We start from the raw sequence: 26,079 nt of genomic DNA, 5'->3' as shown, positions 1-26,079 counted from the left end.
AAAAGCTGCATATGGTGGGGAAATTATAATTAATGTTTTTAAAATATAAATTTTTTTCAATAAACTTTAAAAATGTAAATGGAGTCTCACAGTTTATTCATTTGGGTTATGATGAGGTCACAATGCACTGGGAGTATTACTTCATAAAGTCAATGTAAAAAGTGATTCTCGCAGCCAAAAAGATGCTAAGAAATCTTTTAAGAGAGATCTAAGATGGCCGGTTAGGAGCAGCTCAGGATTCCAGGTCTGAGTGAAAGCGCAGAGGGTGAGTGGATGCCACATTTCCAGACGGATTTTTACTGCCCACAGATCAGGAGATTCCCAGGCGGAGGAGCACCATGGGTCGCCAGGGCGGCTGTTTTGGCCGGCGCGGCTGTTTTGCCTGTGCCCTGGCGCAGCAGTTCCCAGTGCACAGTAAATAAGACTGTGTCCCCTCTTAGCCAGCAAGGGGAGCTGAAACAGGGAGCCAGGCCAGGAGATTCCCGGGCAAAAAAAGCACCACGAATCTCAGAGCCACGGTTTCAGCTGGCGCAGTGGGTCACCGCAAGGGAAATCACACAGATCCTGGCGCCTATTGAACAGGCGACCAGGTCACCTGGTAGAGAGCTGACCGTTCAACTAAAAAACAAAAGGCTCTGAGGCAGGGAGCCAGGTGATCAGGCCCGGCTGGTCCCACCCCCACAAAAACAAAAACAAAAACAAAAAAACAGCAATTAGAAACGCTCTGGGTTGAGACTTTCACAGCAAGCACAGCTGAACCTGGGACGGTCCAGCTCTGTAGGGGAGGGGCGTCTGCCATTACGGAGGCACTCTACCACTACAGAGACAGTCCACCATTCCTGGGGCAGCCTGCAGTTGCCGAGGCAACTCACCATTACAGAGAGAGTCCATCAGTACAGAGGCGGGCGACCGTTCCTGAGGCAGTTCTAACTACACCCATATAAACAGGACTGCAGGGAAGTTCACACGGCAGCTGGGCGGAGCCCACAGCAGCTCAGCAAGGCCTCTGCAGGCTGAGAGTGACTAGGCTGCCTCCTTGTGAGCAGGGCAGCCCTGAAGAAAAAAAAAAGGCAGCAGTACAGTGGAAACTCATAAAGCCCTAACTCCCTGGGACAGAACACCTGGGAAAAAAAAAGGGGGGCTATGAGTCCTGCTGCTGTAGACTTAAATTTACTGGCCCAGCAGCTCTGAATGAACAACAGGGCTCACAGCTCAGCACCTAATATAACATAAAGGACAGACTGTTTCCTCAAGCAGCTCCCTGAACCCCATATATCCAAAGAGTCACCTCATAAAGGAGAGCTCAGACTGACATTTGGCAGGTATCCTTCTGGGACAAAGCAGAAGAAGAAACTGGTAGCAACCTTTACTGTTCGGCAGCTGCTGCAAGTGATCCCCAGGCAAACAGGGCCTGGAGTGGACCTCAGCAGTCCTACAGCAGAGAGCCCAGACAGTTAAAAGGAAAACTAAGAAACAGAAATAACTTCATCAACAACAAACAGGACGTCCACTCAGAGACCCAATCAGAAAGTCAACAACTACAAAGCTGACAGGTGGATAAATCCACAAAGATGGGAAGAAACCAGCGCAAAAAGGATGAAAACACCCGAAACCAGAACACCTCTCCTCCTACAAGGGATCACAAACTCCTCACCAGCAAGGGAACAAGACTGGATGGAGAATGAGTGTGATGAAATGACAGAATCAGCCTTCAGAAAGTGGATAATAAGAAACTTCCATGAGCTAAAAGAACATGTTCTAACCCAATGCAAAGAAACTAAGAACCTTGAAAAAATATTTGACGAAATGCTAATGAGAATGGACAACTTAGAGAGAAATATAAGTGAATTGATGGAGCTAAAAAACACAACACGAGAACTTCGCGAAGCATGCACAAGTTTCAACAGCCGAATTGACCAAGCAGAAGAAAGGATATCAGAGGTTGAAGATCAACTCAATGAAATAAAATTAGAAGGCAAGATTAGAGAAAACAGGGTAAAAAGGAATTAACAAAGTCAACAAGAAATATGGGACTATGTGAAAAGACCTAATCTACGTTTGATAGGTGTACCTGAACGTGATGAAGAGAATGAATCCAAGCTGGAAAATACTCTTCAGGGTATTATCCAGGAAAACTTCCCCAACCTAGCAAGGCGGGCCAATATTCAAGTCCAGGAAATACAGAGAACACCACAAAAATATTCCTCAAGAAGAGCAACCCCAAGGCACATAATTGTCAGATTCACCAGGGTTGAAATGAAGGAGAAAATACTAAGTGCAGCCAGAGAGAAAGGTCAGGTTACCCACAAAGGGAAGCCCATCAGACTCACAGCAGATCTCTCAGCAGAAACCCTACAAGCCAGAAGACAGTGGGGGCCGATATTCAACATCCTTAAAGAAAAGAACTTTCAACCCAGAATTTCATATCCAGCCAAACTAAGCTTCATAAGTGAAGGAAAAATAAAATCCTTTGTGAACAAGCAAGTACTCAGAGATTTCATCACCACCAGACCGGCTTTACAAGAGCTCCTGAAAGAGGCACTACACATAGAAAAGAACAACCAGTACCAGCCACTCCAAAAACACATAAAATGGTAAAGAGCATCAACGCAATGAAGAATCTGCATCAACCAACGGGCAAAACAGCCGGCTAGCATCAAAATGGCAGGATCAAATTCACACATAACAATATTAACCCTAAAAGTAAATGGACTAAATGCCCCAATCAAAAGACACAGACTGGCAAATTGGATAAAAAGCCAAAACCCATCAGTGTGCTGTATCCAGGAAACCCATCTCACATGCAAGGATACACAAAGGCTCAAAATAAAGGGATGGAGGAAGATTTACCAAGCAAATGGAGAGCAAAAAAAAGCAGGAGTTGCAATTCTCATCTCTGATAAAACCGACTTTAAAGCAACAAAGATCAAAAGAGACAAAGAAGGACAGTACATAATGGTAAAAGGATCAATGCAACAAGAAGAGCTAACGATCCTAAATATATATGCACCTAATACAGGAGCACCCAGATACATAAGGCAAGTTCTTAATGACTTACAAAGAGACTTAGACTCCCACACAGTAATAGTGGGAGACTTCAACACACCATTGTCAATATTAGACAGATCAACGAGACAGAAAATTAACAAGGAGATCCAGGACTTGAACTCAGACCTGGACCAAGCAAACCTAATAGACATTTACAGAACTCTCCACCCCAAATCCACAGAATATACATTCTTCTCAGCACCACATCACACCTACTCTAAAACTGACCACATAATTGGAAGTAAATCACTCCTCAGCAAATGCAAAAGAATGGAAACCATAACAAACAGTCTCTCAGACCACAGTGCAATCAAGTTAGAACTCAGAATTCAGAAACCAACCCAGAACCACACAGCTTCATGGAAACTGAACAACTTTCTCTTGAATGTTGACTAGATAAACAATGAAAGCAGAAATAAAGATGTTCTTCGAAACCAACGAGAACGAAGACACCACATACCAGAATCTCTGGGACACATTTAAAGCAGTCTCTAGAGGAAAATATATAGCAATAAGTGCCCACATGAGAAGCAAGGAGAGATCTAAAATTGACACTCTATCATCAAAATTGAAAGAGCTAGAGGAGCAAGATCAAAACAACTCAAAACCTAGCAGAAGACAAGTAATAACTAAGATCAGAGCAGAAGTGAAGGAGATAGAGACACGAAAAACTCTTCAAAAAATCAATAAATCCAGGAGCTGGTTTTTTGAAAAGATCAACAAAATAGACAGACCACTAGCCAGATTAATAAAAAAGAAAAGAGAGAATAGCCAAATAGATGCAATAAAAAATGATAAAGGGGATATCACCACCGATGCCACAGAAATTCAAACCATCATCAGAGATTATTACAAACAATTCTATGCACATAAACTAGAAAACCTGGAAGAAATGGATAAATTCCTGGACAGTTGCCTCTTCCCAAGCCTAAACCAGGAAGAAGTCAAAACCCTGAATAGACCAATAACAAGGTCTGAAGTCAAGGCAGCAATTAAGAGCCTACCACCCAAAAAAAGCCCAGGTCCAGATGGGTTCACAGCTGAATTCTACCAGATATACAAAGAGGAACTGGTACCATTCCTTCTGAAACTATTCCAAATAATCCAAAAAGAGGGAATCCTTCCCAAATCAATTTATGAGACCAACATCATCCTGATACCAAAACCCGGCAGAGACTCAACAAGAAAAGAAAACTACAGGCCAATATCCATGATGAACATAGATGCAAAAATCTTCAATAAAATATTGGCAAGCCGACTGCAACAGCACATCAAAAAGCTTATCCACCATGATCAAGTAGGATTCATCCTGGGGATTCAAGGCTGGTTCAACATACGCAAGTCTATAAATATAATTCACCACATAAACAGAACCAAAGACAAAAACCACATGATTATCTCAATTGATGCAAAGAAGGCCTTTGACAAAATTCAACAGCCCTTTATGCTAAAAACCCTCAATAAACTAGGTATTGACGGAACTATCTCAAAATAATAAAAGCTATTTATGACAAACCAACAGCCAATGTCATACTGAATGGGAAAAAACTGGAAGCATTCCCTTTGAAATCTGGCACTAGACAAGGATGCCCTCTCTCACCACTCCTATTCAATATAGTACTGGAAGTTCTAGTCAGAGCAATCAGGCAAGAAAAAGAAATAAAGGGTATTCAATTAGGAAAGGAGGAAGTCAAATTGTCTCTATTTGCAGACGACATGATTGTATATCTAGAAGACCCTATCATCTCAGCCCAAAATCTCCTGAAACCGATAAGCAACTTCAGCAAAGTCTCAGGATACAAAATCAATGTGCAAAAATCACAAGCATTCCTATACACCAATAACAGACTTAAAGAGAGCCAAATCAAGAATAAACTGCCGTTCACAATTGCTACAAAGAGAATAAAATACCTAGGAATACAACTAACAAGGAACGTAAAGGACCTCTTCAAGGAGAACTACAAACCACTGCTCAACGAAATAAGAGAGGACACAAACAGATGGAGAAACATTCCATGTTCATGGTTAGGAAGAATCAGTATCATGAAAATGGCCATACTGCCCAAAGTAATTTACAGATTCAACGCTATCCCCATCAAGCTACCAATGACCTTCTTCACAGAACTGGAAAAAACTACCTTAAACTTCATATGGAACCAAAAGAGAGCCCGCATAGCCAAGTAAAATCTAAGCAAAAAGAACAAAGCGGGAGGCATCACACTACCGGACATCAAACTATACTACAAGGCTACAGTAATCAAAACAGCATGGTACTGGTACCAAAACAGAGATATAGACCAATGGAACAGAACAGAGGCCTCGGAGGCAACACAACATATCTACAACCATCTGATCTTTGACAAACCTGAAAAAAACAAGCAATGGGGAAAGGATTCCCTGTTTAATAAGTGGTGTTGGGAAAACTGGCTAGCCATATGCAGAAAGCAGAAACTCGACCCCTTCCTGACACCTTACACTAAAATTGAGTCCAGATGGATTAAAGACTTAAACATAAGACCTAACACCATAAAAACCCTAGAAGAAAACCTAGGCAAAACCATTCAGTGCATAGGCATAGGCAAGGACTTCATGGCCAAAACACCAAAAGCATTGGCAACAAAAGACAAAATAGACAAATGGGACCTAATCAAACTCCACAGCTTCTGCACGGCAAAAGAAACAGTCAATAGAGTGAATCGGCAACCAACAGAATGAGACAAAATTTTTGCAGCCTACCCATCTGACAAAGGGCTGATATCCAGAATTTACAACGAACTAAAACAGATTTACAAGAAAAAAACAAACAAGCCCATTCAAAAGTGGGCGAAGGATACGAACAGATACTTTACAAAAGAAGACATATATGAGGCCAACAAGCATATGAAAAAATGCTCATCATCACTGGTCATTAGAGAAATGCAAATCAAAACTACATTGAGATACCATCTCACGCCAGTTAGAACGGCGATCATTAAAAAATCTGGAGACGACAGATGCTGGAGAGGATGTGGAGAAATAGGAACACTTTTACACTGTTGGTGGGAGTGTAAATTAGGTCAACCATTGTGGAAGACAGTGTGGCGATTCCTCAAGGACCTAGAAATAGAAATTCCATTTGACCCAGCAATCCCATTACTGGGTATATATCCAAAAAATTATAAATCGTTCTACTATAAGGACACATACACACGAATGTTCATTGCAGCACAGTTTACAACAGCAAAGACCTGGAACCAACCCAAATGCCCATCGATGATAGACTGTACAGGAAAAATGTGGCACATATACACCATGGAATATTATGCAGCCATCAAAAACGATGAGTTCGCGTCCTTTGTAGGGACATGGATGAACCTGGAAACCATCATTCTCAGCAAACTGACACAAGAACACAAAATCAAACACGGCATGTTCTCACTCACAGACGGATGTTGAACAATGGGAACACACGAACACAGCGAGGGGAGCACTATACACTGGGGTCTGTTGGGGGGAGTGGCGGGGGGACAGCGGGGGGTGGGGAGTTGGGGAGAGATAGCATGGGGAGAAATGCCACATATAGGTGAGGGGGAGGAAGGCAGCAAATCACACTGCCACGTATGCACTTATGCAACAATCTTTCATGTTTTTCACATGTACCCCAAAACCTAAAATGCAATTAAAAAAAAAAAGAAATCTTTTAAATTTTTACCCTTCTTTAATTTGGCTCTTGGTCAATAAAGATGCGATGTTATTTGCTGCCCTATTCACAGCCAGTGGGTTATTATCACCAGCAATGTGGAAACAGTCAGACCATTCAGTAGCCCCCTAAAAGATAAGAGAATGTGTTAAAAGCAGTAAACTGCAAAATACGATTATTTAAATTGTCAACAAACAAAGACAATCCCGTGCTTTTCTAGAATGGTAAAACATTGCATGCTGTCAACTGTGCTATTTGCCTGGCTGAAAATGCCCTCTTATTCTTTCACTGCTTGCTGAACCTCTACCCATCTCTTAAGACCCAGCTCAAACCTCATGCCCTCTCATCAACCTCAACTCTCCCAACTATCTCATGTGCCGCTCCCAAAGGCACTTTGTATGTAAGTACCTCTGCCACTGTACTTGTTCCACTTTTAATTATTTCTTCCCCTCTGTGCCTCCCAACTAATCTGGAAGCTCTTTGAGGTAAGTTCTAGTATTTTATTCAGTTCCTCATCCAGCAGTGTCTGGTACACTAAATAAATCCTAAATAAATTTTAAGTAAATTTGGTTTGAAAATATTAACCAAATCAAACTGACCAAACCTATACTCTTTTGTGGTTGTGGGAGTTTACATAATCTGATACATTTGAGAATTGCAATTTCCGGCTGGGCATAGTGACTTAAACCTGAAATCCCAGCACTTTGGGAGGCCAAGGCAGGAGGATTTCTTGAGCCCAGGAATTCAAAACCAGTCTGGGAACATGGCAAAACCCCTATCTACAAAAACACAAAAATCAGCTGGGTATAGTGGTGTGCACCTGAATCTCGACTACTCAAGAGGCTGAGGTAGGAGGATGGCCTGAGCCAGGGAGGCAGAGGTTGCAGGGAGCTTAGATCACACCACCGTACTGGTCAACAGAGTGAGACCCTATCTCAAAAAATTTAATAATTGTAGGGGAAAACCCCAAGTGCCCTGGCAAGGATCTGAAACCTCAGCCTGTTCCCATATAAATAATGATTTGGAAAAGAATTAGAAATGTAGGCACATAGTTATTCCTTTATATAATCATAAATCTTATAGTTAACCCACTTATAATCATAAAGATATATACTCAATATAAGCTTTAATTTTACTAATGCCTATGGGGTTATGAAGCATGGAACTGAGGTGACATTGTGAACAAAGTGATCCTAAGGCAAGATGCTCTAAGCCCTCTGTCACACCTGCATAAGAGCTGCTGGAGGGCGCCTTAGCTGTGTGGCAGCGCCAGCACTGTGAAAGCACCTGCTGTTTAGCCAGCTAGGGAAAGAGATGTCCAAAATGACGAAGACATCTCCTTCCTGGGGAAGTTTGAAGAAAACTCTGCTTCTCCAAGCTCATGGTAAGGCCTGACAGCTGTCAGGGAAGCACACAGACTTCCCGGGGCTTAACTCTCTCTCTGTGATGCTGTGGTCACATTCCCTGTCTACTCTCATGCCCTGCTTGTGCACCTGGTTTTTCTTTTTCTCAGAAGATAAGAATTAATGTCCTTGACATTTTTAACAAATATGCGAAGAACGCTGACGCATTAGGTTTTTTCCTTGCCTTGGCTACTTGAAAGTATTGGGCCCCCTATCTCCAAGACACATGATTTACCTGACCCTATCACTGACCACCATTACCTCACCTTACCTTCCTTGCCCACTGCTTTGTACTCAATAAAAGTCAGAGTGTCCAGGCACCCGGTGCCACTGCAGGTCTCTGCGCTTTGGTTGGCAGCGGACCCCCGAGCCCAAACTTCCTTTTCTCTATCTCTGTGTCTGTGTCTTTTATTTCTACAGTTTCTTGTCTCTGCACCAACACGGAGGGGCTCACAGAACCCTATATAATAATAACTATATAATAATAATAATAATAATGCAATTTCCTTTGTATGATAAGCTTTTGAATAGTAACCGCCATATCCCTGGAAGGATTTTGTAACTTTAAATAAAAAAACCTGTCAGCAGAAGATAAATACCAAGCTGTCATATATCATTTGTGCAATGAGGTGACATGTGACCCTAGGCCTGAACAACATTCTATGCAGATTAACAGAAGGCTTCTGACATGAAAGCAGAGAAAGGCTTGCCTCTACTTATGCATGAGTAGCAAACACCTCTTTGTTTGTGAACAGTAACATACTTCTCATCCATGAATACAATGCTTCATAAGTTTTCTTTTGCCCAGACACTAGAAGGTGATGACATACTCCTGTCTACAATCCTACAATGACTTCAAACAAAAGGGAAGCCGAAGTATGCCAGAATTTCAGGTGGGTGGGGATCTAGAGGGGACCTAGAGTTTTAGGAAGCCTCTCAGTGATTCTGATTCCCCAATATTCCTTTTTTTCCTCCTAAACCTATTTGGATTTTCAGCATTGGAAAGAGTTAGGTTTTACAGTATAGTATTTCTAAATTTTAAAAAAAGTATTCTAGATCAAGTATTTTAAACTCTGGTGAACAAATCTTTATATATACCTTGTCAATTTCCTCTTAATTTTATTCATTTTGATCATGTATCAGCTTAGGTTTTTCTACATCTGACGTCTACTTGTACATGGAAATGGTTCAAACTTCATCTTTTAATTTTTTTCGGCCTTTATTTTTACTCAGAGTTCTGTTAGGTATTTCTGGACATGTCGTGACCTTACCTGCTATTTCATATACATATCATGATTTCATTCTAGAAAACAACACTCTGTTTTGTTCCCAGAATCCTTCTTGGCCACAGTTGGGTTTTCACTGTGCAGTCTCTTTAGCCACAGTAATTTCTCTAGCTCTCAGAGAACACAGTCATCAGGTAGACTTCTATGATTTTATTCTTGGATTTTAACTCCCAGAACACAGATATCATTTTCTAATTACAGTTTAAATTATTTCTCCCCTTGTGGGCTTGCTCATTTGTCCAGTTTCTACTCAATCATATAATCTGCAGTATCTCCCTGCAGCTTATTCCAATTGGCTTTCAGTATACTATATGGAAGAACGACTATGTTTTACACAAATTTCAGTGATTTTACTGGGAGCTCTCTTTTCTAAATTGTTTAAAAACATATAGATGATACTGATTATTCAAGGGGACTCTACTGTGAAATATTATCCATTTAGAAAATGCCTTTCCATTTCTTGCTTTGCTTTATACAGTTTTTATGAGCCCTCTTAATATCACAGTAATTTTGAAAACTATTTAAGAGCATTTGGTATTAAGCTTGTCAGGCTTCCTAAAAAATCCAAGCAATGTTCATAAGTTTCTCCTTTTTACAACTATATTTATTCCCTCTAGGAACTTAAGTGGATTACAGAGGGAAAATTACCTTCCTCAAGTTTATGCTTATGCCTTCAATTATTTCCCATTCAAGTCTACCAGCCTGTCTTTTACACAAAGAGGACTCATACCAGTTTCTAATTCTCAGCTTCCTCTGTAATCTAGTGAATGGTATCACCAACAATCTATCTAGTCCAGTGGCACCTGGCTATTTGAAATAAGTAGTTACATTCTTTACAAAAAAGTTCCTACTTTTCTACTGTTAATTATTTTAAAACTCTTGGGTACACTGATCTAACCACGGAGATTTCATTATGTCTAATTTGCCCATTAGGTCTGGAATATTCGGGATGTATCACTCTTATCTAAAAGCTAAGGAAATATGATTACCTCTATTGGTATTGCCCCTGTTCCACACATTGGATCGACTATTATATCATAAGGCAGAGGATCACACAGCCTAGAGAAAAGAAAACAGCCTATGTGAACACTCAACCAAAAGCTGAGGCTTTATACTAATGATTCCTGAAGCTATAAGATTGAGGACCTATCACACTAGCATGAAGGAACACCAACCTACAAATATTTTAAAAATCAATTTGTGGCTGGGTGTGGTGGCTCACACTGGTAATCCCAGCACTTTGGGAGGCTGAGGTAGGCAGATCACCTGACGTCAGGAGTTCCAGACCAGCCTGGCCAACATGGTGAAATCCCATCTCCATTAAAAATACAAAAAAATTAGCATGGTGGCAGGCACCTGTAATTTCAGCTACTCAGGAGGCTGAGACGTGAGAATTGCTTGAACCCAGGAGGCAGGGGTTGCAGTGAGCCAAGATCATGCAAGATCCAGCCTAGGCGACAGAGTAAGATTCCATCTCAAAAAAAATCAATTTGTAATGATGTGTTGACTGTATATTCTATTACTTTGGAAAAAAAATCATTACATATAACCAGATCTCCTTTGACTATCTTCCAAAATCCCATTTCACTTTCAGATGAAATTTAGTTTGCAGACATCTTAAAACACACACACACACACACTCTCTCTCTCTCTCTCTCTCTCTCTCTCTCGCATACCTTAAGACAATAGTGTTGTTTTCAACTGAAACCTGTATTACATTAAAAATACTCAAAAATGTCTCAAGTAAAATATGCATCAATATAAGGTTACTGGCAATAGATATTTAGTATTGCTTTCCTTTTGAATTTAAAGATAATAATCTTGACATAAAAAAATTGCTCTGTGGAACCAGGTAATAAAAAAAGGAAAAAAAAATGCTTTACTTTGAGCACTTAGTATTTGCCAGGCATGGATTTGAAGCTCTTTTCATGTATTATTTCACTGAATCCTCAGTAAGACTCGGTTAGATAATTATCATCATTCTCATTTTAATGATAAGCTGATGCAAGGAAACATGAAGTTACCTGCCCAGGGACACAAAACCAGTAGGTAACAGATTCAAGATTAGAGGCATTATTGTTAGTGGCTTAAGTGTTACCCTCTTTATGAAGCATCCCATCCTGAAACAGGTCAGTAGGTTTCTTCCCTTCTCTTACTCTTCTAAACTTTTCATGTGCTGGTGTGGGACTTACACATGTATGAGAATAATTTATCTCCCATACAAGTTAGATTCTTGGGGGTTAACAGTGGGCTCTTATTTTAACATTGGTCCTGTTCTATCTCCTTGTTCCTACTTCTCAACACATGGCAACAGAATCCTTGGCAACCTTCTTGAGGGGGTAAACACCGTGTACTCCAAGCCATTCCTGATGAGTAAGGGGTGAACACCTGACCAAAACAATGTCAATCAGATGCTCTCTTCCAGGAATTTAGAACAAAGAGCTAAAAGCCCTAGTCATTTGAAATTGGAAATACATAAATTCAGATGAGACAGCATATAGATGAGAAGAGACAAGAGTCCACAGGCCCTAAGGGTGACAAAAATGGCTGCTTACATTTCTGGTGGTTTTCCAAGATGTGGTTCCTACCCTACTTGAGAACCAACATTCAGTTTTTCTGTAGAATCTCCAAGATTTCTCTTTATCTTTCCAATAAACCCAACTCTGGCACAATCATCACTTTTCTATCTGAAACTTGATTACTTAGGTTTTTAACACTTGTACCTAAAATAACTCCCTCTCTGTATCCCTGGTTTTTACCATATGCCTGGCAGTAGATAATACGTATTTGTTAAACTAATGAAGATTAGAAGGATTAGAAGAGTTTCCTTTATCAAATGGGCCCAATTTTCTATTATTGTCATTGAATTAACGTTAGGAAGATAAAAGATTAGAAGAGAAGGAATACAGTCATGCGCTGCATAACAATCTTCCAATCAACAATGGACCAAATATATTAATGCAGTAATTATATCATATTTTTACCCTACCCTTTCTATGTTTAGATACACAAATACTTATCACTGCGCTACAACTGACTACAATATTCAGTACGATAACATGCTTTACAGATTTGAAGCCTAGAAGCAATAGGAGATACCATATAGCCCAGGTGTACAGTAGGCTATACCATCTAGATCTGTATAAGTACAATCCATGATGTTCATACAATGATGAAATTGCACAATGATACATTTTCAGAACATATCCCTGGTAAGTGATGCATTACTGGACTTAAGTACCAGGACATACCAGGAAATGTATATAGTATGTATTTTGTATATGCTTCAGCACTTAATCCTCACTAATAATCCTTTAAGTCTCACATGAAACCCATTTTGCCATCTGGAAAACAGAAGCTTAAGAGAAAATAAACATTTTCTAGTGGTGAAAAGAAGCACCCAATAAAAGACAGAAGGGCAGGCCGGGCGCGGTGGCTCACGCCTATAATCCCAGCACTTTGGGAGGCTGAGGCGGGTGGATCACAAGGTCAAGAGATCGAGACCATCCTGGTCAACATGGTGAAACCCCGTCTCTACTAAAAATACAAAAATTAGCTGGGCACGGTGGCACGTGCCTGTAATCCCAGCTACTCGGGAGGCTGAGGCAGGAGAATTGCCTGAACCCAGGAGGCGGAGGTTGTGGTGAGCCGAGATCGCGCCATTGCACTCCAGTCTGGGTAACAAGAGCGAAACTCTGCCTAAAAAAAAAAGGACAGAAGGGCAAAGAAGAAGGAAAGACAGGTCTTGCACTCTGAAAAGTGAAAAATTCTAGGACGATTCCTGGGTTGCTGTGAGTATAAAGCTTAAGAATGTAAGTAAAAGCTCTTTCTGTTCATTTACACATTATACAAAAAAACTCTGCTTTCATCTTTTTCACTGCACAGAAATGAAACAGCAAAATTTGCTCTATCTTTCAACATCCATATCCTTGCTAAACAAAAATGGGGTAACCCCATTCAAGAGGCAGATAAAAACTATCACTCTCATTTTAAAATCAAGAAAACTGGCTGGTGAGGTGGCTCATGCCTGTAATCTCAACACTTTGGGAGGTGGAGGCAGGTGGGTCACCTGAGGTCAGGTATTTGAGACCCGCCTCACCAACATGGTGAAACATCATCTCTATTAAAAAATATGGGCTGGACACGGTGGCTCACGCCTGTAATCCCAGCACTTTGGGAGGCCAAGGTGGGCGGATCTTGAGGTCAAGAGATCGAGACCATCCTGGCCAACATGGTGAAACCCCATCTCTACTAAAAATACAAAAATTAGCTGGGCGTGGTGGCGCACGCCTGTAATCCCAGCTACTCGGGAGGCTGAGGCAGGAGAATTGCCTGAACCCAGGAGGCGGAGGTTGTGGTGAGCCGAGATCGCGCCATTGCACTCCAGTCTGGGTAACAAGAGCGAAACTCTGCCTAAAAAAAAAAGGACAGAAGGGCAAAGAAGAAGGAAAGACAGGTCTTGCACTCTGAAAAGTGAAAAATTCTAGGACGATTCCTGGGTTGCTGTGAGTATAAAGCTTAAGAATGTAAGTAAAAGCTCTTTCTGTTCATTTACACATTATACAAAAAAACTCTGCTTTCATCTTTTTCACTGCACAGAAATGAAACAGCAAAATTTGCTCTATCTTTCAACATCCATATCCTTGCTAAACAAAAATGGGGTAACCCCATTCAAGAGGCAGATAAAAACTATCACTCTCATTTTAAAATCAAGAAAACTGGCTGGTGAGGTGGCTCATGCCTGTAATCTCAACACTTTGGGAGGTGGAGGCAGGTGGGTCACCTGAGGTCAGGTATTTGAGACCCGCCTCACCAACATGGTGAAACATCATCTCTATTAAAAAATATGGGCTGGACACGGTGGCTCACGCCTGTAATCCCAGCACTTTGGGAGGCCAAGGTGGGCGGATCTTGAGGTCAAGAGATCGAGACCATCCTGGCCAACATGGTGAAACCCCATCTCTACTAAAAATACAAAAATTAGCTGGGCGTGGTGGCGCACGCCTGTAATCCCAGCTACTCGGGAGGCTGAGGCAGGAGAACTGCTTGAACCCAGGAGGCAGAGGTTGCAGTGAGCCGAGATCGCGCCACTGCACTCGAGTCTGGCACCTGGCGACAGAGTGAGACTGTTTCAAAAAGAAAAAAAAGAAAAAGAAAAAGAAAAAAAATACGAATATTATGTGGGTATGGTGACAGCTGCCTGTAATCCCAGCTACTCGGCTGAGACAGGAGAACTGCTTGAACCTGGGAGGCAGAGGTTACAGTGAACCGAGATCACACCACTGCACTCCAGCCTGGGCGACAGAGTGAGACTTTGTCTAAAAAAAATAAATACGATAAAGAAAACTGAGATACCTATTAAGCAGTATTTTCAGGACATAAGGAGTCACTACTAGATAGGAAGGAAAGAAATAGATCATTAGCTTTCCATCCTATTCTTGATCCACTGCACCTCAAACACACATACACAAATCAGTGTTTTGAAGGAAAATTCAAACCAAGGTGCCACTTTACGCTGGACAGCACACTATTTTCTTACCTGAGCATCCCATAGGCAAGAGTTGATCTAAGAGTTGTAGGTCCAAAATGTGTGATATTTCTTCGGTGGAGACTCTCTTCAGTCAATGCAATCCCCACAATGACTTCATTATCATGGATGTTCAAAAGAACCTATAGTAAAGTGGAACAAGAGAAAATAGTTTTAGGATTGTTCAAACTGCACTTAGTAGTAAGACTTTTTCCGACCTGGGCCATTTCACCCCTTCTTAGGCAACATGGTGGTCCCCCACTCCTGGGAGGTCGCCAATTGATGCCAAACTTAGGGCGGACACCTGATCAGCATAGCACACCACAGCCCAGAACTGTCTAAAAAGTTAGACATTTAAAGAAATATATATTAAAAACCTGTAAGCCTTCAAACTATGTTTGTTATAAAAATTGGGGTGAAATCTGGTTGTAGCCAATTGATAAATACAGTGAATTAAAAGAAAATAGATGTTAAAATGAAACAAATAAGTATATACTATATGATTTCATCTATATGAAGTTCAAAAACTGGCAAAACTAATTTATGATGGTAGCAATCAGATTAGTGATTGATTGCCTTGAGTGGGTACTTATTGGGAAAGGGCAAGGGGAGCTGCTGAGGTACTAGAAATATTTTATATCTTTATCTGGATGGTTACACATTGTGTATATAAGTAAAAACTTGCTGAGCTGTACACTTAAGATCTGTACACTTTATGCAAAGTATATCTCAACAAAAAAGTTTTCAAAATTGGCAGAGTCTCAAATAAAAAGTCTTATTACACTGAGTGCAGTGGCACAAGCCTGTAGTCCCAGCTACTCAGGAGGCTGAGGTGGGAGGATAGTTGCGCCTGGGAGGTCAAGGCTGCAATGAGCCCTGATTGCACCACTGCACTCCAATTTGGGTGACACAGTGAGATCCTGTCGCGAAAGTGAACTAAACTAAACTAAAATGATCCCCAATTTTTCACCAAAAAATTTCCTCATCATGAGCTTAACAGCAGAAGCACAGCTGACACTCATATAGCACTTCTTAATGCAAAGCACTATTCTACACACTTTATATACATAGCCTCATCTCATATTCATATCCCCTAAGCTAGGTATTATTCCCCTTATAAATGAGAATACTGAGGCACAAAGAGAGCTAATCTGGAATTCACTTTTTTTTTTTTTCTTCTTTTTGAGACAGGGTTTCACTCTGTCACCCACGTTGGAGTGTAGTGGCACGATCACAGCTCACTGTGACCTGGACCTCCTGGGCTCAAGCAATCTTCCCAAGTCAGCCTCCCAAGTAGCTGGAACTACAGGCATGTGTCACCATACTCAGCTAATATTTTAAATTTTTTTGTAGAGACAGGGTCTCCCTAGGCTGGTCTTGAACTCCTGGCCTCAAGCAATCCTCCAACTTTGACTTCCCATAGTGCTAAGATTACAGGCATCACCATGCCCGGCCTCCTCTGGGATTTAAAACTATGCAGCACGGCTCCAGAAATTGTCCTCTGAATCACCTTACTACCTTACTAACTTTTAGACATCACTGTTTTAATTAACCTATTCATTTTCTTTTTAAAAAAATTTGTTTTATTTTTAGTAGAGACAGGGTCTATTTTGCCCAGGCTGGTTTTGAACTCTTGGGTTCAAGCGATCTGCCTGCCTCAGCTTCCCAAAGTGCTGGGATTACAGGTGTGAGCCACCTACTCATTTTCATGGCAGTATATGAGGCAAAAAAGAATGGGGAATTATTCGTCTGATTTGACATGCACAAAAGTTAGAAAGAATCAGTGACTTGCCCCAGATTCAAGTGTCCCAAAAGCAACAGAAATTGGCTCCTTGGTAAATACATCAGCTGCTAGAGACATTTTAAGATGTCAGAGACGACTTCAAGACTCTAGTTCCTATGGCTTACATGCCAATCACCTAAGTAGAAGAGGATTGAGACCAAGGAAAGTAAACATGCTAAAATGAGGTATCTGGCTTTGGAAATCTAGCAGAATTTAAGAAAGAGGATGGCTGACTCTCCCTAACTCTAGAATGAGTGTTAGCAATGATGTCCTGATTTGAGAAGGTCAGGGTTTGTTTAAAAAATGTCCTTTTTGGGCCGGGCGTGGTGGCTCACGCCTGTAATCCCAGCACTTTGGGAGGCCAAGGCAGGTGGATCACGAGGTCAAGAGATCGAGACCATCCCGGTCAACATGGTGAAACCCCGTCTCTACTAAAAATACAAAAAATTAGCTAGGCATGGTGGCGCGTGCCTGTAATCCCAGCTACTCAGGAGGCTGAGGCAGGAGAATTGCCTGAACCCAAGAGGTGGAGGTTGCGGTGAGCCGAGATCGCTCCATTGCACTCCAGCCTGGGTAACAAGAGCGAAACTCTGTCTCAAAAAAAAAAAAAGAAAAGAAAAGAAAAGAAAACAGACAACTCAACTTTGATAGCTTCCATCTACAGAGCACTTAGTGTATGCAAGGTATTATACAAAATATCTTAAATGTACCTCATTTATCCATCAGGATCTTAAAGGTACATACTATTATTGGCTCCGTTTGAAACAGAGACTTAGAGATTAAGCAGTCCAAAGTTACACAGTTGTGGAGTCAAAATTTGGATCTAAATCTGTCTCCATAGCCTATGCTCTTCTTAACCACCCTCTACTATTTCCTCGATTAAATTCAGCATAAAATTGGGTTAGTCTGAAAATCCTACAAATCTGTGATGGCATTCTTCAATCATCATAGTCAGAGCCTATACCTACCTCCACATCAAAGTTGGTCATGTCGGCCTTCCACTTAAAATAATCTTGAACAGCACCCCCAAAATCTCTTGCAGCCTCATTTGAGGTAAAGCAATGTTTCTCTCCTGCCCTGTTGCATGTGACTCTAAACTTTAGCACTTGAGGTTCAATTTCTTCTTTTGAGCTTTCATCAGTCTCATCTTTGCAAGATGCCAAATCATCACCTACTAATGTTGATACCTCCTCTTTGATGGCTGGATTTTCATAATAATCTAAGATATGATAATCTAAAGCATGGCTAGTGAAGTCTTTTTTATCATTTCTCTGATCGATTTTGACTTCTTGTCCATTATTAATCTTCCCTTTACTTGAATTCTGATTTATCTTTTTGCGCTTTGCTTTTTTCTTTTTAATACTGTCATTAATTTTCCACACTTTTAAGGGGTTTGACCATGGAAGTTTTCCAGCCAAGTCTTCAAAATCCTTTAGAACTTCTTCCTATAAAGGATAGAAAAAAAAATCCATTCATTTCTCACCACATAATTGAACAAATAAACCTCTACTTTTGCCTACAGACAGTTGGTATCCATGGGGAACACTGGTTCCAGGACCCGCCCCAAGGACACCAAAACCCAAGAATGCTGAAAAGTCCCTCATATAAAATGGTATAGTATCTGCATATGACCTACACACATCCTCTCAAGAATACTTTAAATCATTTTTATTTTATCTATAATACCTGATACAATGTAAATGCTATGTAAATAGTTGTTATACTGTATTGTTTGGGAAATAAGGACAAGAAAAAAAAAGAGTCTGTGTGCATACAGTGGCTCATGCCTGTAATCCCAACACTTTAGGAGGCTGAAGCAGGTGGATCAGTTGAGCTCAGGAATTTGAGACCAGACTGGGCAATATGGCAAAACCCTGTCCTGTCTCTACAAAAAAATACAAAAATTAGCTGGGCATGGTGGCACATGCCTGTAGTCCCAGGTACTCAGGAAGCTGAGATGGGAGGACTGTTTGAGCCTGGGAGGTCAAGGCTCCAATGAACTATGATCATGCCACTGCACTCCAGCTTAGACAGCAGAACAAGATCCTGTCTCAAAAAAATCTTTTACAAAAGAGAATGAACACTGACTACAATATTCTTAAGGAAGGAAAGCCTAACTCCAAATTTTACACCCAAACTATCAGTTAAATATAAAGGTGAAAGACAAACATTTCTGAACTCATGCCATTCAACAGATACAAAGTATAACAAAAGGACAAATAATGTGCCTATAAAGCAGAAGGTGAATGTTACAAACTGGCATGGCATGTAAATGGGCTTACTGATACTCTCATCTCTTATACCCAGAGGTAAAAAGATAGAAGTTAAAGCTGATAAATAAAATATATTTAAAGGCTTAAGCGTGAACACTAAGAAAAATAATTTTTAAAATGAAGGAAAAAAGTATAAATATGACAATTTCATCATTGCTCTTAGCAGGGATTCAAAAAATACTGTGTATATATGGTAGATAAGGTAGATAATATCAAATTGTAGTTATAAAGGTAACAGTGTTCACACACGCACACACACACACAGCCCTTCCAAACTATTAGAAAACACAGGCGTATGAAAAAAGACGACATAAATGTAGAGACTTTTCAAATAAGAGAAAGCAAAAAGTATGAGCATGAGGCCAGGTGTGATGGCTCACTCCAGTAATATCAGCACTTTGGAAGGCCAAGGTCGAAGGATCACAAGGTCAAGAGATCAAGACCATCCTGATCAGCATGGTGAAACCCGGACTCTACTAAAAATACAAAAATTAGCCATGCATGGTGGCACACACCTGTAATCCTAGCTATTCAGGAGGCTGAGGCAGGAGAACTGCTTGAACCCAGGAGGCGGAGGTTGCAGTGAGCTGAGATCACACCACTGCACTCCAGCCTGGGCGACAGAGTGAGACTCTGTCTCAAAAAAAAAAAAGTATAAGCATGACAAAACTAAAATTAAACAGTTGTCATTATCAGTAAATATCAATGAGGATAAACACAAAGATGACAGTTTGAATATGTACAAGAATTTACATATTTGTTGCACCACTGTAGTAGCAAAAGAGTGTGAAAAAACCTCATGTCCTAAAATGGGACTGGTTAAATTATGATACAGCCACACAGTGGAGTATACACAGTCAACTCCAGCAATGATACTGCTGGGATCTCCAACGCATAGGCTGAGTATTCCTAATCTCAATGTGCCAGATCCAAAACCTAAAACTTGAGTGCTAATATGATGCCACACAGGTGGCTGATAGTGGCACCTGTGCTTTCTGATGGTTCAGTGTAAACAAACTTTGTTTCATGTATAAAATTATTTTAAAAATCATATAAAATTACCTTCAAGCTATACGTGTAAGGTATATATGAAACAAATGAATCGTGTTTAGACATGGGTTCCATCCTCAGAATATTTTTCTTTTTTTTTTTTTTTGAGACAGTTACTTGCTCTGTTGCTCAGGCTAGAGTGCAGTGGCATGATCTCAGCTCACTGCAACCTCTGCCTCCCAGGTTCAAGCAACTCTCCTGCCTCAGCCTCCCAAGTAGCTGGGATTACAGATGCCCGTCACCACGACTGGCTGTTTTTTCTATTTTTAGTAGAGACAGGGTTTCACCATTTTGCACATTGGTCTCAAACTCCTGACCTCATGATCTACCCGCCTCGGCCTCCCAAAGTGCTGGGATTACAGGCGTGGGCCACTGCGCCGGGCCCAGAATATTTCAAAAAACAAAACAAAACAAATCCAAAGCACTTTTGGTCCCGAGTATTTCAGTCAAGGGATACTCAACTCGTATATGTAAAAAGCACAGCACAGAACAGTATGTATGCCATGCTTTCATTTGTGTATATAAAATACATTTATTCGTAAAATATCTCTACAAGAATACCCAAGAAATTGGTAGAAATTGTTGCCTCCAGGGAGGGAGCTGCATAGCATGGGGATATAGGAAGAAAGACTTACTTTTCACTCTTTATCCTTTTAGTCTTTACAAGTTTGCTCCACCAAATACATGTATTAACCAGTTTTTAAAAACCCATATAAATCACAGATTTGTTCACACTTTTAAAAAGGGGGATGGAGGCTGGGCACAGTGGCTCACGCCTGTAAGCCCAGCACTTTGGGAGGCCAAGAAGGATGGATCACGAGGTCAGGAGTTCAAGACCAGCCTGGCCAACATGCTGAAACCCCATCTCTACTAAAAATGCAAAAATTGGCCAGGTGTGGTGGCATGCTCCTGTGGTTCCAGCTACTGGGGAGGATGAGGCAGGAGAATCACTTGAACCCCGGTGGCAGAGGTGGTAGTGAGCCAAGACTGCACTCCAGCTTGGCAACAGAACAAGACTCTGTCTCAAAAAAAAAAGGGGTGGGAGGGTACGGGGGCCAGGTGCAATGGCTCACACCTGTAATACCAGCACTCTGGGAGGCCTAGGTGGGAGGATCACTTGAGCCCAGAAGTTTGAGACCAGCCTGGGCAACATAGTGAGACCCTGTCTCAGTATTTTTTTTAAAGAGCGGGGTGGGGGCTAATAAATTCATGATTATTATCTGAATACTTAAAAATAAGAGAACTCATTAGAATGCTTTAAACTTTTTTAAAAGTTAAGATTTTTAGTTAATAAAATTTTTATCTATCTTCAGTCTGACTTCTTTTAGGTCTGGTCTTATTTTTTTCTAGCCTGTGGGTTCATACAACTTTGATCGGTTTTTGAATAATGTTTTGGAAGTCAACATGTTGCCAATAAATAAAAGTTAGACAACTGGTAGCATATCACAGTTGTTTTTAAAAAGATTATTTCTAAGATAGGTAAAACTGATAGAAAAATGTTTTTAAGCAAGCAGTTAACTCTAGAAACCTAACCAAAAAGCAGTGTGGAAAAAACCTAAAGCCTTGCGGCAATCTATTTTCAACCTTCAGCTTAGGCAGCAGCTGAATATTTAGAATTCAGACGCTAAATACATATTGGAGACAAAGCTGTTGTCCTAACAACTGAAGGAGTATTTAGATATTACTTTGGCGTTATTTCAAAAAATGAAGAAAGAGAAGAAAGCAGACCAAAATCAGGACGGTGAGGAAGTGTTATTTGTAGAAGACACAAACTGTCGCTGGTTCTTTAGTTCATGTTCTGCAAGCAATTCTATTTTGGAACTATATATATATATGAGCAAGCTAATCTAAGCTTTATATCTTTTGTAAGTAAAACAATGTTTTCTTTCTCAAAAACTTCAATGGTTTTCAATACTAATTTTTTAAAAAACATCTTTTGGGATAGACTGTGAGCAGAATTCTGGATTTTACTGTAAAAGCCTCCCAGTATTCTCTATTACAAATGCTAAATTTTCAGACTGTGAAAAGTGGAAATAATCTCTTTGGGGAAGACGGCCAAAAATCAGCCACCATGTTTGGAACAGCTCACCTTTGTTTTTTTGAACTGGTAATCTTGGAACTCCTGAACCACCACAAATAAGTTATCAACTGATCTCAGACAATGAACCTGGGAGAAAAAAAAAGAAACACATTTCTGAGAAAGCTTTTGAACAGCACAAGCTATCAATAAGTAAGTATTTAAAAAACTAGGAATAATAGTTTTAAAGCAGCTACTAACTATATTTTATATTTTTTAAATGTCCCATTTCCCCAGTTTCTCATCTCTTTGGTTACCAATCAGCTTTCCCCTAGAGAAAGGGAAAAAGGGCAATGGAAAGAGAGAAGTTTGAAGTGTTTTGTGGGCAACATGTCTTTTGGGGGAGAAGGGAAATGTGAAGCCACTCAAGTAGGCTCTATCATACTTCCCCGATGGCTTTTTACGGTACACTGTATGCTGCAATGGTTAAAGGCAGAGGATTTGAGCTCCAGTTCTGTGATTACCAGCTAAGTGATCCCGGGAAAATTATTTATTTGTCCTAAGCCTAATGATTAATGAGGATAATAATAGTGTCTTATCTTCACAAAGCTGCTGAGGGTATTGGCTAAAATACTGGATGGAAAATATTTGCTTACCAATTCATCCCACAGATATTTTCTGGGTACCTACTATATGCCAGACACTAAGAGCTTGGGATATATTGGTGGAAAAGAAAAAATAGACAACAGTCTCTGCCCTCTTGCTGCTTTTGTGGTAATGAGATATATCTTAGCTTTATCGCAGCAAGACTGAAGTTTGGTGATCTTCGCTTTTTACCTTCAGTGGTAATTATTTCTGAGCAAGAATTTTCTACACAGATTAAAAGGAAAATCTCTTTTATGTTTCATCACCAAAGTTTAAGCATCTGCTAGATGCTGAAATAAATAAATACTGTGCTACTCAGAGAATTTCTTAAGTTAAACAGTATTCTTTCTGGTGAATTCAATCCTCAAGAAATACTAGGATCACCTCTAAAAATGTAGCAATCCTACTACAGGTTGAGCATCCCAATTCTAAAAATCTGAAACTTTTTCAGCCCCAACACAATGCTCAAAGGAAATGCTCAATGCAGCATTTCAGATTTTCAGATTAGAAATGCTCAACTGGGGCCAGATGCGGTGGCTCATGCCTATAATCTCAGCACTTTGGGAGGCCGAGGCAGGTGGATCACGAGGTCAAGAGATCAAGACTATCCTGGTCAACAAGGTGAAACCCTGTCTCTACTAAATAAATACAAAAATTAGCTGGGCATGGTGGCGCACGTCTGTAGTCCCAGCTACTCGGGAAGCTGAGGCAGGAGAATTGCTTGAACCCAGGAGGCGGAGGTTCCGGTGAGCCGAGGTCGCACCATTGCACTCCAGCCTGGGTAACAAGAGCAAAACTCCATCTCAAAAAAAAAAAAAAAAAAAAAAAAAGAAACGCTCAATTGGCAATACTCCAAAATTCCCCCATGCCCCAAAAATCTGAAATCTGAAACATTTCTGGTCCTAAGCACTCCAGAAAAGGGATACTGAAACTACAGTCAAAATTACAAATCAGTATTCAATAGAAAATGCAGTAATATTTTAAAATCACCTGATTTGGGGCAAAGCAATGAAAATCAGAAAGGATTCCAAAGGGGTCTATAAAATGAAAAGTAATCATAAAATGATCAACTTAGAAAACTACTTTAAATATTGCTCCATTCAAACCTGTGCCAGACTTTCCAGTGAAATGACAAAATATATCTTGCCGCGGTCTCTGCTTATTTTGCATGGTGACCCAAGTTTCTCTCTCACTTCATCTGCAGCTGTTTGTTCAAAGCCAGTAGGTACAGTGGCTCCAATAGTGACTAGAAGCTCAGATTCACTTGTGAGGTCACTTTCTGTCACTTGTACAGACCTCTGGTTCTCATGAAGGTTCACATCTAGGAGTTGGTTAGTGGCTTCTTCAATGTCACACATGTTGGCTGTGCTTCCGAGGTTCCTAACACTGTCCCTTTAAAAGCAGTACTGTCCCTTTAAAAGAAAAAGAAATAAAGTCCAAATATTGTCATCTCATATTTCAGTTATAATCAAAAACATGGGCTCTGGAGGTCAAGAAGAACAAGGCAACACAAATGATAGCCATAAAAGGTCAATACACCTGATAAGCAATCACCAAAGTAAAAAGGGTTGAATAACATGGGCACAGAGTGCAGGTTGTAAAACATGATGTTATTATTAAACAAGGCATACAGATACCATGGGAGAAAAAGAGACAAAAAGTATTTCCATAGCAGGCAGTGTTTGCTTTGGGGTCACCCACGTTGACAAAAGCCATTTCACAACTACAATAGAGACTGCAGATCACATTCAAATACAGTGCTGCATCTAGATGTTAAGAACATCGTTAGTTAAGAATATAGGGCTTGGCTGGGTTTGGTGCCTTTTGCCTGTAATCCTGGCACTTTGAGGTGGCCAGATCGCCAGAGGTCAGGAGTTCAAGACCAGCCTGGGCAACACGGTGAAACCCTGTCTCTATGAAAAATACAAAAATTAGCTGGGCATGGTGGTGGGCGCCTGTAATCCCAGCTACTTGGGAGGCTGAGGGAGGAGAATTGATTGAACCCAGGAGGCAGTGACTGTAGCTAGCCGAGATCATCCCACTGCACTCCAGCCTGGGTGACAGAGCAAGACTCCATCTCAAAAAAAAAAAAGGCGGGGGGAGCTTTTGGAGTTTCAGATAGATACATGTTTGAATTCTTGCCTCCACCATAATAGGTTGAATGACTTATGGCAAATTAATTCTCCCAAGCCTCCAAATGAGAATTAAGTAAACCTCTCTCCTAGAGTTGTCAGGAGACAAGTGAGAGTAGCACATGGCCAGGCCAACAATTAAACCTTACTAACAGGTTATCTATCTGCTTCCCTCCTGTGAAGTAGATTCATGCATTAAAAAATGATTAACTGGGCTAAGCACAGTGGTTCATGCCTGTAATCCCAGCACCTTGGGGAGCTGAGGCAAGTTGATCACTTCAGGCCAAGAATTGGAGACCAGTCTGGGCAACATGGCAAAATCTCATTTCTACCAAAAATACAAAAATTAGCTGGGCATGGTGGTGAGCACCTGTAATTTTAGCTACTTGGGAGGCTGAGGTGGGAGTATTGCTTGTGCCCAGAGGTCAAGGCTGCAGTGAATATTATCACTACACTCCAGCCTGGGCGACACAGTGAGACCCGGTCTAAAAAAATAATAATAATTAAAAATAAAAATGATTGAACACTTACTATCTAATGATTACAAATATTAAAACGCCTACTCTGTCTACTTGCCAGGCTCTAGGATCCACAGATGGGCATCAGAAAAGAGATCTTGGAAGCAATCTGAAATAGTAAAACAAACTTCCTATACATGAGCATTTGTGTTTGGGGCGGGGGCCAGGGGAAGTATTAGAGAGGTGGAGGATCCGTAGCTCACACCAGATTTTCAAAGGATCTGTGACTCCAAATAACTTAAGTGGATAGAGAAGACCTATACTGTTCTTGTGCTGTGCCAGCGATACAAGATAGTGTTTACCACTAAGTCAGTTCCCGCCGTTAAGAAGCTCACAGTCACTGTGAATACAATCTCCATCTTCTAAAAAAGGCAGCTGAGGTCAGGTAAAGGACGCGTTCCGCCCAAGGTCAGACAGCCAATGAGAGGCGCAGAATGGAAGAGAACTCACGTCTGCCGCCTCACACCCACTGAGCCCCGGGAATCCTAGGGAGCGGGTAAAGGCCTGGGAGGGGCAGCAAGATGGGCTCCGCCACGATACTGGGTTGAAGTCCCGCCCGGCTCCGGCCTCGGCTGCAAGAGGAGGGCCACCCCTCTCTCCCCAAGCTGAAACACTAGAGGAGCCACACTCAGCCATTCCCAACCGCCGCCAGTTACCGGCCGTCTGCGAAGACTCTTTCAGCCCCTGCACTCCATTGGCGTCTCTCGCTCAGGTCACG

The 26,079-nt window shown here is 41.0% G+C and overlaps 1 protein-coding gene across 1 annotated transcript in view; it reads right to left on the bottom strand.

Annotated features, from left to right (window-relative positions):
* THUMPD3 (THUMP domain containing 3) overlaps positions 1-26,079 on the bottom strand; it is a 35,164-nt gene extending 9,085 nt beyond the window's left edge. The window contains exons 1-7 of the mRNA XM_012471220.2: positions 26,018-26,079; positions 23,818-24,123; positions 22,139-22,216; positions 17,695-18,171; positions 14,956-15,086; positions 10,406-10,475; positions 6,740-6,855 (exon numbers count right to left, since the gene is read on the bottom strand). Of these exons, the coding sequence (XP_012326643.2) occupies positions 6,740-6,855; positions 10,406-10,475; positions 14,956-15,086; positions 17,695-18,171; positions 22,139-22,216; positions 23,818-24,069 (1,124 nt within the window). The 5' untranslated portion in view covers positions 24,070-24,123; positions 26,018-26,079. The remainder of the gene's footprint in view (positions 1-6,739; positions 6,856-10,405; positions 10,476-14,955; positions 15,087-17,694; positions 18,172-22,138; positions 22,217-23,817; positions 24,124-26,017) is intronic.

Source organism: Aotus nancymaae, unplaced genomic scaffold (assembly GCF_030222135.1).
Source record: "Aotus nancymaae isolate 86718 unplaced genomic scaffold, 86718_ANA_hifiasm-v0.15.2.pri h1tg000046l, whole genome shotgun sequence".
In the NCBI taxonomy this organism is placed as follows: Eukaryota; Metazoa; Chordata; class Mammalia; order Primates; family Aotidae; genus Aotus; species Aotus nancymaae.
The sequence above is the reverse complement of the archived record's forward strand: the minus strand, read 5'-3'. Positions and strand labels throughout refer to the sequence as shown.